The sequence below is a fragment of the Cannabis sativa genome, chromosome X (assembly GCF_029168945.1).
Source record: "Cannabis sativa cultivar Pink pepper isolate KNU-18-1 chromosome X, ASM2916894v1, whole genome shotgun sequence".
NCBI classification, from domain to species: domain Eukaryota; kingdom Viridiplantae; phylum Streptophyta; class Magnoliopsida; order Rosales; family Cannabaceae; genus Cannabis; species Cannabis sativa.
In genome coordinates this window covers 20,898,465-20,914,816 of record NC_083610.1, presented here as the reverse complement: position 1 = coordinate 20,914,816, position 16,352 = coordinate 20,898,465, and the positions used below count along the sequence as shown (strand labels likewise).

At 27.5% G+C, this 16,352-nt stretch overlaps 1 protein-coding gene across 1 annotated transcript; it reads left to right on the top strand.

Annotated features, from left to right (window-relative positions):
* The first annotated feature begins 10,423 nt into the window (after positions 1 to 10,423).
* On the top strand, positions 10,424 to 11,965 carry LOC115715948 (uncharacterized). Its single transcript, XM_030644658.2, has one exon. The coding sequence runs from the start codon at positions 10,583 to 10,585 to the stop codon at positions 11,831 to 11,833; it is 1,251 nt and encodes a 416-aa protein (XP_030500518.2). The 5' UTR covers positions 10,424 to 10,582; the 3' UTR covers positions 11,834 to 11,965.
* The last annotated feature ends 4,387 nt before the right edge of the window (positions 11,966 to 16,352 follow it).

The following is a 16,352-nucleotide window of genomic DNA, read 5'->3' as shown; positions in this document are numbered from 1 at the left end:
ATAATATTCAGCCTATTGGGCTGGCCCAAATAGGGTAGTAGGTGATGGTTGATTTTACTTATTTTCTGCGACATGACAGGTACAAGAACGAGCTGCCTATTTTTGTATTGGAAATGTGAGTTTCAAAGTAGTGAGTGTTTGTATCCTCATGTTTATTATGATTTCCTAAAGGTCTCGCCTTCATACAGAGGGAATAAGTTACAATGTCCTTCTATTTTAGGCAAGTGGAAAATCCATGCATACTGTACTTTTTCAGTATGCGTTATACGTTAGCAACATCTAGGACCAGTTGAAGGTTACTTGATCTCAGATGGCTAAGTCGCCTGGAGGATTGGATATCCTTGCTGGTGAACTTATCCAAGACTACCCTTAACAGGAAAATCCTTCTTGTCCCGTCCTACTCTGGGGCCAAATCACACTTGTCATTATAACATCGATTATATTTTTCCTAGAGAACACCTAAAATATTTGGGGGCTTCCTATGACCCCTTCTTATCTTGCCTCTATATGTTGCTTATATGGTGACAACATTTATATTTTCTTTCACATACCTATTTTCTCATCATTAGCCCTAGGGTAGGGACTGAAGCTGGGGTCTAGGGTCGAGACCGAGGTCAGGGGTCTGGGGCTGAGGTCGTGGTCTGATTCTGGGTCGGGACCGTGGTTTGAGTTTGAGATTGATGTCTAGTGCTAGAGCTAACATCTGGATCTTGAGCCTGGGTTAGGAGCAAGGTGCGGGTCGAGAGCGGGGTCAATGTCCGAGTTCTCTCTCTCTCTTTTCTTTTTTTTTTTCTTATGAAAAATCTAAAAATTGTTTTCTATTTTGAAAACATTAACTAAACATGTATAATGTTTTGAAAACTACAAAATTTGTTTTCTACTCTTATTTCAGAAAACAAAATATAAAAAATAATGCCAAACACCATGTACAAATAATGATATGTATATATACAAATGTGACACATATTTATCTAATATGTTAATTCATAAATGTCATTTGGAAAAAATAAAATTGTCAAATCATTGTATGTATGTAATACATATTTTGTTATCAATATTCTTAATGCTGAAACAAAACTCTGTATATTTATGCTATTGAATTACAAGAAACAAGATTTTAGTTAGCATATTTTTGCGTTGTTAAAAATTAAATATTGCATTATCAGCGCAAAAATTTGCTGACAAAAAAAATAAGTAAAATTGGCGTTGATATTAAAATTTTTGTCAACACAAAATAAAAAACAGCCATAAAATGAAATTTTTTGTGTTCCTGTTGTACACAAAGTCAACCTTAGCTAGTGTATCTTCTAGGAGAATATCTATACAATTTGGTAACCTCTTTTGAATTAAAAAAGAAAAAATATATCGACTTGTATATATTATATAATAAATATAGTTTGCTTTTTAGTATTTTTGGTTTCAAAATACTAATTAGATATGTAAAGTAAAAATAGTGCTGAACAAATAGGATTATTGGTCAAACTATATATGGACGTAAAATTATTGACTATATATATATAAATCACCACAACAACGGCATATAATTTAATTCAATATATCTGCAAGTGGATCACTATTAATTATACATAAAAATCTCAGTTTCCTGAAGAAACACAATTCAATTTGTCACATGCTTTATATATATATATACAAGTGTATATCGTTTTTTTAATATAATTAATTAAAAAAACACCAGTCTAATTAGATTTTGTCATCACGTGCGAATTGTAATATTACTATAGTATTAATATTAATATATAGTATATATAACTAATTTTGACACTGCAAATAAAAACTTAGTCCATGTTAAAGGAGAGGTCCAAAATAGACTATAGTATATATATATATTGATTAGTATTATAGAGCTATATATATAGAGTTGCAAGTAATAAGAGAATGCAGTTGACATAACACAATTATATGATAGTTTAATTGTCAGAAAAGTGAAATTAATATATATTGAGTTGGCTAATGACATTTAAGAGCACATACATCTTGTAAATAATTGCATTTATATTATTATATAATATTAAGTAGAAAATGTTCATATTGAAGGAAAACAGAACCTGGTTAGGTTTGTAATGGTGTTCTATTTCAAACACATATTTTCTTAATTATCAAAGAGTAACTTTTAAGTTATATATTTTTATATGGAACTTATACTTTAGGTTTTTTTTTTTTTTTGAATAAAAAAAAGATTGATATGACTGCAAATTACACACACTACCATAGTCTTTTTTAACTAATTTAAGCTAGCTAGAACTAAGTATTATGACTTTATACATTCAAAAGTTAATTCTAAAATTACAAATATACAATCTCAAATTTTATCATTAGATCTATTTATGTAATTATTTTTTACACGAATTCTTGAATTACAGTAAATTAGCCATAAATTAGTCTTACATGAGAAAACGATTTGCAAAAATGAGTGAAATGCGACTTATTTTTAATCTTCGACAGGTATTTTTTTTTAAAAAAATAATGATAATTCAAGAGCAAAATCATATAATTGTCAAAAATTCGGAAGCAAAAATTATATTTATTTTTTTTTATTTTTTAGAGGGTAGTATTTGATAAGAAAAGTTATATGTATTTTTTATATCACAATATACGTCGTCAACACTTACCTAAAGAGTGACATAGGCTCTCTTGTTGAAAAAAATCTGTCTTAAATTTTTTCTCTCAATTTTCTTAAAAATTTATAGTTTGTCAATTTTTTTGCCCCACTTAAAAAGTTTACTCTAGCTTGATTGTTAACAATATACACTGTAATTATTTATGATCTTCAATTTAATTAGTTTCTGTAAAATTTTAAATAATGATTGCCGAAAATGAATATCAACAACTTATTACACGTATGCTTCAAAATGATATATTTTTACACTATATATTATACAAAATTTTAAAAATTATATAAAAGACTATATTATTATCATACTATATACATTTAATATAATATATAATATAGGATCCTGACTTCGACTCTGGGCCTGTATTTGATTTTGGACCTTGGACCCGCACTTGGTAGTTGGATCGGAGCATCAACTTTGGATCCGGACACTCGACCTGGAGCCTAGGCCCAAACCTTGGAACCCCCAGACCCCAGCCCTGACCAAAGACTTGAATCTCGAACCTGGACCTCGGTGCCAGACCACGACCCCAAACCCCAAACCCTAGACACATCCCCATACTCAGACACCACACGTCAGACTTGGCCCTAGACCTGAACTCAAACCTAGACCAGACTCATATCCCGAGTTTCAAACCCCAGATCGTAAAAGAAATAGTTATAAAACCTACATTTTTAATTTTAAGAAATAAAAATAGTTATAGAACACATTTTTGTTTTTCAAAAATAAGAAACAAAAATTGACTTTTATTTTCGTGATTTAAAAAATTAAAAAATAAAAGTGTTATCAAACACTAGTTTTACTTTTTCTTTCCCTATACATAGGAGTGACAAAACGTGTCATCGTGTCGTGTTCGTGTTTTATTTTATGTGACCCGTTTCTATATTTTGTGTCAGGCGTGTCGACCTATTTTTGACTCGTGTCTAATTTTCTCAACCTTAAACCAACCCGTTAAGTATCATGTCGTGCTCGTGTTCACCTATTTTGACTCATTTTGCTATTATCGAAGCTTGAGTTGTAGAGAAAATGATAAATTTAGGTTCCATTAAAAAACTTACATACATTTATTTATGTATATATATTTTTTTATATATATATAATAAAAATTAATTTTTTAAAACATTTTTCATTTTTTAAAAAAAAAATTAAATTTAAAAGTTTTTAACTTTAACATTGAATCACTAAATATATATTTTTATATAATTATATTATTATTAATAATTTTTTATTTTATTTTATTTAAAAACCTATGTCAAACGTGTTAAGCTGAGCGTATTGTATTTGACTTATTTTTATTTCATGTCAAATTGTATTAACTTGTTTTCGACCTGCGTCTAATTTTCTCGACCCCTAATTCCGTAAAATTCGTGTGTTCATATTCGTGTGCCATGTCGAAATCTTTGACACCCTTACCCAGTGGCGGACCCAGAATTTAAAGTGAGGGGGGGCGTAAATAAATTTAAAAAGAAAATATAAAGTGTAGTTAGTGGGGTTTGAACCTTTACCCTCTAACCTATTTACCAACTACCTTAACCATTACACCAAGGTTACTATTATGTCTATAAATATCATCTTTTAATACAAATATATGTTGTAACTAATTAAAATACATATACATTTTTTTCTCGATTTTTTTTTTCAGGGGGGGCGACTGCCCCCCCTCGCTACAATGTGGGTCCGCCTATGCCCTTACCTATACTCTTTTTGTGTAAGAGGATGGGTCATTTCCTTTGTGGTTAAAGAATATTGTATTTAGCTGATATTGGGAATTATAATACTATCTTTTATTCTTTTCAAAGGAAAATAAAACAAACAAAACAGAAACAAATAAGACAAAAGGAACTTGGTAGAAAAAAAATAAGACAAGAACTATTTTCTTTTTTGATCCAAAAAGACAAATGAAGTATTGGGTATGGGCGAAAATAATTAGTTATTAGGCCCCCAAACGTGTAAGTAATTGAGTGAGTGTTATAATTTCAAAATTCGAACAAAGGCAATGAGTGAGTGCTTTATTAACGTTCAAGGAATTTCTTCCACTTTTGCCACACACATCCCCATGATTTTATTTTTTCATACAAATATTCATTATCAATCTTAATGATATATGTAATAAAGTCTTCTTATTCATCTTTTAAAAAAAGAACAACCTTGATGATATTGTAGATTCTCAACCTTCATGTTTTTGTGTAAATAAGAAGTAGAGGAACCAACCACTACAAACCCAATGACAGAGATCATTTCAAATAAGGACAAATTTATATATATATTCAAGGGTAAATATTATTTTGGACTCTGTGTTTTGTAAAAGTTACAGATTGGACCCTGTGTTTTGTTAAATGACAAAATAGACCCTGTATTTTCTAAAATATTAAAAATAAGACCCTGAGCTTAATTTTTGACAACTTTTTTTTTAATACAACCAACTTGAAGACAATGCTTAATACGAACAGATACAAAAAATGTAAACAGTTTTGTCATAGTACTTTTAGATCAGATTATAATTAAACTTTATTTTGACAAAAAAATTAATTTAGGGTCCTATTTGTACTATTTTAGAAAATACAGGATTCATTTTGTCATTTAACAAAACACAGAGTCCAATTGATAACTTTTGTAAAACAGAGGGTCCAAAATGGTATTTACCCTATATTCAAGTGGGGTTTTTCACTTTGGCACGATATTAGTATTAATTCAAAAAAATACAAATACGACTCGAAAAAAATATAAATTTAGATCTAATACAAAAAATATAAATTTAAGCATGACACAAAAAATATAAACTTAAATACAGTACGATTCTAGCAACCTGATAAATACAAAAATATAACACAAAAGCAAGAATTTAAAAAACACAAATTACACCCATGAATATAATTTTGGGTAATTCTACGATGCATCATCTACTTTATCAACAAGGTACATCTAAGTCCATCACCAAAAAATTAATTTCACAATTAAACGTATTTGAATTGGCATAATTACACCTAACACTTGGCCGTGGTTAATAGAATTTTCTTTTTAACTAAGCCAAGAGATCAAGATATATATAAATAAAATTAAGAAGCAAGGAGAATTATATATTAATATTATAATTAGCCACTATTTTTATTTTGTTATTATTATTTTCATTTTTGTTGTCAAACCATGCATGCATAATCTAATAATAATCTACGAATCTAAGAGAAAGTTCTACCAAGTTGTGAAATAATTCAATAATAAATAAAATGGGATCATTAATTTACAGTTAATTAAGACTTAATTAAGAGCCGTGCCTCAAATTAATTGTTCATTTTTATACTAAACTTGTTCGTTTTCACATTTACGCCATTCATCAATATTATATATATATATATATTTTGCAAAAAAAAATATTATATATATTTATATATATTATAGTTTCTCAGTCAATCATAACAAGATGATGAAAACATCGAATTCGTACTTTTACTTTATTTTAAATAAATATATATTATAAGTATATTTATAATATTGTAAAACCATTATACGTAATTAAATTTATTAGAAAATTAATAAAAATGTTCTAATAACAAATTATTTATTATATAGATGAAAACTCCAAAACTTATAGTGTATATTATAAGTGACTGAGTTAATATATTTGAGGCGTGTGGATCTATGATGCGCAGGGGCGGACCCACATTGTAGCGAGGGGGGGCGGCCCCCCCTGAAAAAAAAAATCGAGAAAAAAATGTATATGTATTTTACTTAGTTACAACATATATTTGTATTAAAAGATGATATTTATAGACATAATAGTAACCTTGGTGTAATGGTTAAGGTAGTTGGTAAATAGGTTAGAGGTGAAAGGTTCAAATCCCATTAACTACACTTTATATTTTATTTTTAAATTTATTTATGCCCCCCCTCACTTTAAATTCTGGGTCCGCCACTGTTAATGATGGTGATCATTAATCAAAATATATATAAATGTAAATGAATGAGACATTAACTATATTGTTTTTATTCGAATAGTACCTTATTGTTAGGGATGATCTATATATATTATATATATATATATGTTTCTTTAATTTAAACATTATAATCAAATTTTTATTTTATAAAATTAATAATATATATAAATTTAATCATTAAGCGGGAGAAGCTAGCTTTGATGATCAAGTTAAGAGGATTTGGGAGATAAATATATAAGATAAAAAATTATTAGTGAAATTAAGTATAATTTAAGAAAATAATTTTTATGGAAAAAACTACATTAAATTTTTTCAAATAATGGAAAAAAAAATTACTTATTTTTTGAATAATAAGATAATGTTATTTTTTTTTATGAAAAAGATAACATTATTTATTTATTTTTTTTTTAAAAAAAAAAGAAAAGATAACATTATTTTAAATCCTCTTCTATAGATTTATTGTTGTTATTTGACTTAACACAACTCTAATTAATTGAACTTGAAATCATTTTTATGATAATTTTTTTTTTCCCGTTATAAAGTAAAGTATAGGGAGTTTTTCTAAAAGATAAATTTTATGTCTTTTTTTCTCTTAACATTGAGGATTTAAATTTTGGGCTTCCTTTTCATAAGCAACGCAGCACTACTAAATAAAGGGCAAAATGATATAAGGGAACTTACAAAAATATTAGAATTTATGTTAATTTTTTAAAAAATATACCATATGAATTTTTTTTCAAAAATAACAATAGAACACAAAACAGAATAACTAAAAAATAATCATTAAACAACAATGCAAGCTGAACATAGTACCCAGTATTTTTAAAAGAAAAAAATTCGCCACACAGTAAAAAAAAAATAAAAAAATTAAAAATTTCAGTATGTGGTGTAAATAATCCATGATATAATAACACTTTCGGCTGAGTGTTCGGTAACTAACAATTTTTTTTTTTTTAGAAAAAAAACATTTATGTATAAACCAAACTGTCTCTACAAAGAATCTGATCTGAAAGTGAACTCACTCAACGAAAGCAGAAACAGCATAGACTAATAATGCCCATAATTAAAACAGAATAATGGTAAATATTGTTTGCTATTTCTCATCTATCAATTTATCTTCTTAGAGCTTTAACAACAACTAATTTGGGCTGAGTGTACGTACTTAATATTTGGTATTTTATTGTGTCATATATAATATCATAGTAGCATGATACATTACAATTAGTTATCGGTTATTTATATAATAATTAGGTGGCGTTTGATAACACTTTTTTAATCAGTTTTCTGTTTTTAAAAGTAGAAAAATGAAAATATTTTTCAAAAACATGTTCTATAAAACTGTTTTTACTTTTCAATTTTATAATTAGAAATCAAAATTTTAAAAACTAAAAGAATCACTTTCAATATTTTTTTAAACAGCTTTTTTTTTTTTTTTTTTTTCTGAATCAATCTTTTAGATTACGACAAGATCTGGACCCAAATCACCTCCCTACGGCCTTGGCGCTAAACCCAGCTTTTGACTTGAACTCAAATCCGACCCCGGACCTAGACCCGGCTTAAATAAAATCAGAAAATAAAAATAAAATTTACAGACCACACTTTTGTTTTCTGTTTTTAAAATTGAAAAACAAAAGTAGTTACAGAACGTATTTTTGTTTTTCAAAAATAAATTTTTTAAAAACAAAAATTTTACTTTTATTTTGTAATTAAAAAATTAAAAAACAAAAGCGTTACTAAACGGCTAGTGTTTGAAGGATTTGAATCATGAAAAATAGAAAAGCAAGATGGAATATTACACTGATTTTTGAGTAACGAAATTCTGGTATATCCCAACTTGACTTTAGGTCGTTGGGTCGTTGGGTAACTCTTTTTTGCCAAAATAGATATATTATAATTTATAAATATTGTGGATAGAATTATTAATTAATTAAATAAATATCAAAATAAGATATGACAAACGGTAAAATGTAAGTATGAAGTCACCCATTTGAATTTTCTTTTCTATCAAAAGAACAAAGCTATACACAAACATATACGCTTTTTCTTTTTTCCTTTTCCATTTTGTCTTTAATTTATCCATATTTAATCATATTATTTAATGAAATTTGAGAAGTAGGACAAATTCATATCCAAACTTTCATTTAAAAGAAGAACAAGAACATTTCTTAGAAGCAAAGTAATTTTAAGTACATTAATGGTTCTCTTTCCTACAAAGTATATATTTTTTTTTTTTTTTTGATTCAAGCGTTTATATATTACATCATGTTTTACCTGGGACTCGAACCCAGGACCTCCAACACTCACACACCCACCTATGGCCACTTGAGCTAGCCCCAAGTGGTTACCTACAAAGTATATATACTTATAATAAATATAGTATTAGCAATCTCTCCAAAAAAAAATATATATATAGTATTAGTAAGAGATAATTACATAATTATTATTTTTTTTGTAAATTTTTTATATTTTTACGCTTAAATTTTATGATTCTTTTTTATATTTTTACGGTGTTCTATAAAAATAATATGAAAAACAACAAGAAAATTATATATAATTACTCTACATTTATTTAAGATCTATAATAGTGATTGGGTGGAGGTAATGAAATAGAATGAAATAAAAGGAAACAAATTTTATTCTATTTTAATGTTTGCTTGCAATTTAAAGTATTTTTATCATTGGGTGATTCTACAATGCACCCCCTTAAAATGGATGTATTGATGCACCCTCTACTTGTTTCGGCCTCCAGAAAAAAAATTTAGTCTAATTTTTTTCATATTCATGTACATTATGACTATTTGAGATATCCTACAAAATTTTAAGAAATTTGGAATAATTTACAATATAGAAAACAATGTTCAAACAGTCTATTTTACACGCGTATAAAATAAAATAGTCACGCGTGCAACACACTACTTGAACGCAATTTTCGGCTTGTTAAACATTTCCAAATTTCTTAAAATTTTGCAAGATGTCTTAAATAAGTATAATTTACATAACCATGAGAAAAAATTTGACTAAAAAATTATTTCGGATACCAAAGCAGATAGAGATATATCGGTGTATCCCTTTTAAGGGGTGCATTATAGAATTTCCCTTTATCATTTTGGTGGAGTAAATATTCTATTTTGAAATATTGAAAGAATGATTATTCCAATACAAAATTAAAAAAAAAATTATAATTTTTTTATTAATTTTTTTTATACATTCTAAATTTAATTTTATTCTATTCTTATTCTTATATTTTTGTTCCTCCAAATTAAAGGTTTGCTAAGAGTAAAACAGGTTTCTAATGGAATTGTAATATTCAAGCAAAAGCTAATTTATTTATCTATTTTTTTAAAAAAAAAAAACAAAAATCATTAAAAAAAAACATTTTATTTCATTAATAAAACATATTATTTATGGTCGTTGATGGAGTTCAGTATTTCTACAATTCTCTACATATATATTACTAATATAATAAGAAAAATTAATTATAATATTCTATTACAACTTCTTAATCAATCTTCACGTCTTAAATCACATATGAAATTTTTCTTTTTCAAATAAATTACAGTGTCAAAAATAAATTTGACAGTTTTTTATATTTTAATTTAGTACATGTATTCAAAAAAACTTCAAACTTATTTTAGTACTGTAAACTATTCCAAAAATTTTAAAAATTTACAGACATAAATTACTATTGTAATTATAATAAATACCACCATAAAAAAAAATAAAAAATATTCTCACATGTATTATTAGAAAAAAAAATTAACTAAAAAATTATAATACTATGTATATATCACTCCCACTTATTTTATTTATGTTTATAATTATTGTGACATGCATAAAAGAAGAGTAAACTACTAAATCTTAAAAAGGCGGCTTTCTCTCTCTTAAAACCTCTTCAGTCAAATACTCAATACTCCTCTTCTTCCTCTCTCCTTCCTCATTTTCTCTCTCTATAAATCCGTACTATTCCACCATATCCCAATTCTCCATTTCTCAAAAACCCAATTTACAGCTCCAACAATGGAGATGGCCGAAGTGGCCATGATTCCACCACCACTAACAGTACTCCCACCCTCCGCCGCCTCCGAATTCAACTTCGACAGTAATTGTTCCTCACCTTACATCACAGCTCCCTCTAGTCCTCAACGCTTCGGAAACTTTTTCTTCAGCGCACCCACCAGCCCCACACGTGTCTCCGCCGTCGCCGTCGCCACCGCCACCGCCACTGCCGCCGCCTCCTTATACGGCGTCGACATCTCTCTCATCTCGGCCGATTCTATTTCTCCCAGAAATTCTTCCGCTTCTACTAATATTCCCTTTAAATGGGAACAAAAGCCTGGAATCCCTAAAGGAATTAATACAAACGATAACGATGATGATGATGATGATGATTTTGAGTTTGATTTTAGTGGACAGTTAGAGAAAGGTTCGTTATCCATGGCCGATGAATTATTCGATGGTGGGAAAATTCGACCTCTGAAACCACCTCCTCGAAATTACGATTCGTCGGGACCTAATTCTTCTGTTAATTCGCCGAGATCGAGAATTTCTCAGGGGAAGAAAATGGTTCAAGATGTACTAATGTCACCCAGAAGAAAAAGGGACGAGAATTTCGACCCATTCGCTGCCGCCATTGAAGAAACTCGTAAGAACAGTAATCAAGATCGAGAACCAAACCCAGAAAATAAATTAGGACGCGGGAGAGAAAGATCATCAGCCAGGATTAAAGGGACTCGATCCTTATCCCCCATGCGTGTTTCCGACGCGCTACTGTTCGACCCGGAAGAAAATTCCTCCGATCAATTTTCCGGGAAAATAGTCTCCGATCCCAATTCAACCTCAAACAATTCGAGATCGGCTTACTCGTCGATCTTGTCCGCCATTTCCTTCGCCAACCGTAAATGGAAACTCAAGGACTTATTACTCTTTCGTAGCGCGTCGGAAGGTCGAGCTTCTTCAGTGAGCGAGTCTTTCCGGAAGTACGCCGTTCTGTCAAAAAAGCCGGCGACGGCGCCGGCGCCGGCGCCGGCACCGGAGGATGTGAGGAATTCGAGTTTTCGATCGACGGACAGTGTGGGTTCGGTGAGTTCGAGGCGGCGAGGGCCGGCGGTTTCGGCTCACGAGTTGCATTATACGGTGAATCGGGCGGTGTCGGAGGAAATGAAGAAGAAAACTTTCTTGCCATACAAGCAAGGTCTGTTGGGTTGTTTAGGGTTTAATCCAGGTGTTCATGAGATTTCTAGGAGCTTTGGTTCTTTATCACGTGCATGAAATATATATATATAGATATTTATATGTATATATCCAGATTATCTTAATCTGGGTTTTAATTTAATTGTTTTGTTTATTATTATGATCATCATCATACAATTTTCAAATTTATATACATTAATTAATTATATATATGTTTTTTTGGTTTATTTTTTCTTCTAATGACTTTATAATTGGATCATCTTGGTCTAATTAATTATAATTCGTTTTATATGTAAAGAGATTTAATTAGTTAGTATAGGGATTAATGAAAAGGGTGTTTATTAATATTAATTCGGTTGGTTTTGATCATGAGTTTATTGATGTCTTACTTTTGTAAATTACTATAAAAATTGAAATGTTAACAACTTCTATTAATTTAATGATTTTTATATGTGGAATATTGTACTAATTAATTAATACTTTATTTATATATTAACACTTCTCGCCACCAAATTTGATTAGAAGAAGAATAACAAGATTATAGAGAATTTTGGTTGCATTATTAATGGTATGAAAGTGAAAGAAAAAAGAAAGAGAAGACATAAAAACAAAAGAGTAAATAAAGTTGTCTAACATGGCACGAGTAGTTGTAGTTTCATATATATATCAATTTTTTTTTTTTTCTCAACCACGTGTTGTGTGGTTTAGGGGTAAAGACTTTTTTTATTGGTATCTTTTTTTAACAAAAAAAAAATTAATCTTTCATTAATTGTTTATGTATTAAATTAAGTTTCTCAAATTTTGATATCTATCAAATTATATGCTCCTAAATTTTCATCCATGTTAGATTTTTTTACTAAAATTAGAAAAAAGTCTTTAAATCCAACAATTTTAATAATTCAGGTTACATTTTTAATAACCTTAAAAATTTAAGAACATAATTTAGTACATATCAAAGTTCAGGGGGCAAAAATCTTAATTAACTTTTTTTAAATTAGTGTGTTTTCACTCTCAGTAATTATTTTAGTAAATATAATTTAAACTTATTTAACATATAATAAATTTGTTAACAAACTCTAAACTAAATTAATTTATTTAAAAAAAAGTATAAATAATATGTTGTAAAATAATTAGTAGGCATAAAGAGGATAGACTAATTCAGAGACAGCAATTTTTTTTTTTTTTAAAAAAAATAATCTATTACTTAAGTATAAGAGTTTGAAATTTATCACAAAACTTTTCACAAAAGGGATGATTATGCATGATCCATGTGAAACCTAGCTTAATGTTGATACTATCTTGTATTTGATGGGAACTATTGAGATAATATAACTAGCACGTGATGTCCATAATTATCAAAAAAAAAATGAAGATTAATAAAGAAAAAATTTGTACCACGTAATTTTTTTCTAGTTAAAAAAGAAAAAAAAAAATTTTTTTTTTCAAACACATATAAAGGAAGTAAATTTTGTTTTTCATATTTATCTTTTAATCAATCAATAATATTTAAAAATAATTGAGTTGATCTAACCATAATTAATCACTTAATCAACAAAAGCAAAGTGCAATACAATAGAAACCAAGATCAAAAAATTAAAATATGAAATATATTTAGCACAATGACTTTTTTATATAATAATTCAGCCTAATTTTGATAATTCTTTGTAAAAATATTTTTGGTCTAAAATTTAAGTTATCTTCAAAATATATAAATCAAACAAATGTAAAATTATGTATCAAAATATTGTACAAGTGAATGAAGAGACTAATAATCTCAAATATATATAGTGGGGTTTTTATTTTTCTTTTATATATTATTTAATTTTGTGAAACATAATTTATTTGTATAATTTGGATTTGTAGGTAGGATCTTGAACAGGGTGACCAACTTTTTAGGGTCCTCAACAATGACGTAGGTTGAGAAATGAGAAATGAGAAATGAGAAATGATAGGTGAAAATGGCTAAATCAATGGAAAAGTTAAGGCATATCATCAAAGTAAAGAGGAAATTTATATAAGCAGCACACATGGGGTTGATAAACATTTCTTGTACATAATCATTACCTTTTCAAATAATCATCTTACCAATGTTTTTAACTCTACAGTAGTAACTAGTAACTAATATATATATATGTATTAATAGTCAACCAAAAACAGAGAATCAATGACGTTCGTTTTTTTCTTTAATTTCCCCACTAAAAATAAAATCTTCTTAATATTCTTCCTATATATTTTGAGGACAAATTTTTATACATAGCTATAGGTACTGTTAGTACACAACCAGCTGCTTCAATTATGAATAGTGGTAAAGGTGGGCTCTATTTTATAATTTATGTATATATATATCATGCATGCTTAATTAATATGTACTCTCCAAAGCTCTAAAGTTTAAGGAATTATGTAGAAGTATTTATTAAATTATATTAAAAATATATATAATGTGTATGCATTGCATATATTATATAGTCACATCCTCACATATATATAATATAGGGTCATCAATTTATTGGATGTGATGATAAGATTCTTACCCCCATTTTCATTAATATTAGAATAAACCAATTAAGATTAGTACATTAATAAACTTTTTTTTTTAAAGTACAATTAATAAATTAATTACTACATTTTTTTAAAAAAAAAAATTGTACAACTCAGAGTAAAATAATGAGTTAAACTATCACAATGATAACTGCCAAATAAGTTTATCATCTTTACAGATCAAGAAGTTAAAATATATGTTCAATATACATAATTTTTTTTCCTATATAATAGGTCATATAATAGCTAGAAATTGATATATAATATGGGTAGTAATTAATGTAAATATTCTAATAAGCTTAGTAATGATGCCATGCAAAATAACAACTAATTTATATATTAGAAAATGTAGGTGTCAATTAGGGAGGAGGGGGAGACCACCATGAAAGTCCTGTAATTATGGTTAATTTAATTTAATTAAGCTTCTTCTTTTTCCTTTTGCTCCCTTTATTCCTTATTGAAGAGGTGGCCTGATATGGATTAGTAATATATATATGATATATAATATAAATATATATAAGAATGAGAAAAAGGTGTGACAAAAAGTAGAGAAGTATGATGGTTATGATGTTAGGCACATATCATATCGATATATCTTTTCTTATATATACCAACACAATGCAACAACAAATCAAAATTTGAAAAAAGGTAATTAATGAGGTATATATATATATATAATTGTCTTATTCGATCTATATCGATCTCATATCATCATCGTAATTTCTATTTGGAAAAGAGAAATGTTAAAAGGATAAAATAGGGTGTCTATAGCTTTGTGAAATGTGTATTACAATTAGTGTAATTTATTATTAGATCTCACTTATTTTATTTTAATAAATATTATATGGAGAAATGTAATAGAATAAATGAAAAATAATCGGAATCAATATTTGTAATATGTTGTTTACTAAAAATTTTTAGAAATGGAATAATTGTGATTTATCTTGTTTACTTTATTAGGAAACGTAATCGGAATGCTTAAATTGACTAAATTGCCCTTTTAAGTTAAACTATATTATATGTTAGTTATTTTGCAAGACATATTTTAAAGGACAAAATTATCATTATATATTTAATATTAAAAAATAAAATAAAAATAATAAAAATTAATTATTTTTTTTTATTTTTTTACTTTTCTTAATTTAAGAAAATTGGTGGGGGAAGTTCTCCCTTTCTTTTCTCCCTTATTTAATCAACTTCTCTCTTTTCTAATTTTAATAATGCAAGTAAACAAATGTAATGGAATGATTAGCTTACTATTGATTCCCATTACTTGTTATTAGATCTCACTTATTTTATTTTAATAAATATTATATATAAAAAAATATTAATTAATTATAGAGTGATACTTATCTACCGATAAGTACTGCCTCATACCAATGTTGTTTAAAAAAAAGACTTACTTTTTTGCCTTGGTAAAAAAATTGAGTACCCTTTTTTGTATGTTGCTGTTTTGGGTAATTTTTCCTTTTATTACAAGTTTTATTAATTTTAATTAAAATATGGTCACCTTGCATTGTTGTTGGTAATATAATAATGGTGGCTTATTGTTGTTGGTATATTTCATCGTATGATTAAGTAACATTATGTTTGGTAGATAGGAAAGAAATTAGGAGTATCTTAAAAAATATGTGTTAATTTAATCGGTAATACATAGTTAAAATGTCACTCACTTTAAAAAGTACTAGCTTCAATTATAGTCGAAAGCTGTGTCATCAGCTAAATGTTGTACAAATTGTCACACAATATAAATATTTTTTGATTGGAGACATATATGGTTTAAAAATATTCTATCTCTTAAGCCCACATTTAAGACTATATACAAAATTGTCAAAGTCCTCAATCTTTGTAGCAAATCAATGGGAAATCCATCTTGTGAGGATTGGATTGTAAAATTCAAAATTCGCGTTTGTGCAGATTAGATGTTGATTGACATGTAAAAGTAACCGATCCAATTCAATCTACAAATTTTTATAAAAAAATTAAAAAATTATATATACAAATAATATTTTAATGTAAAGAAAATAGTAATTTAAAAGTTTAATACATACAATTATAT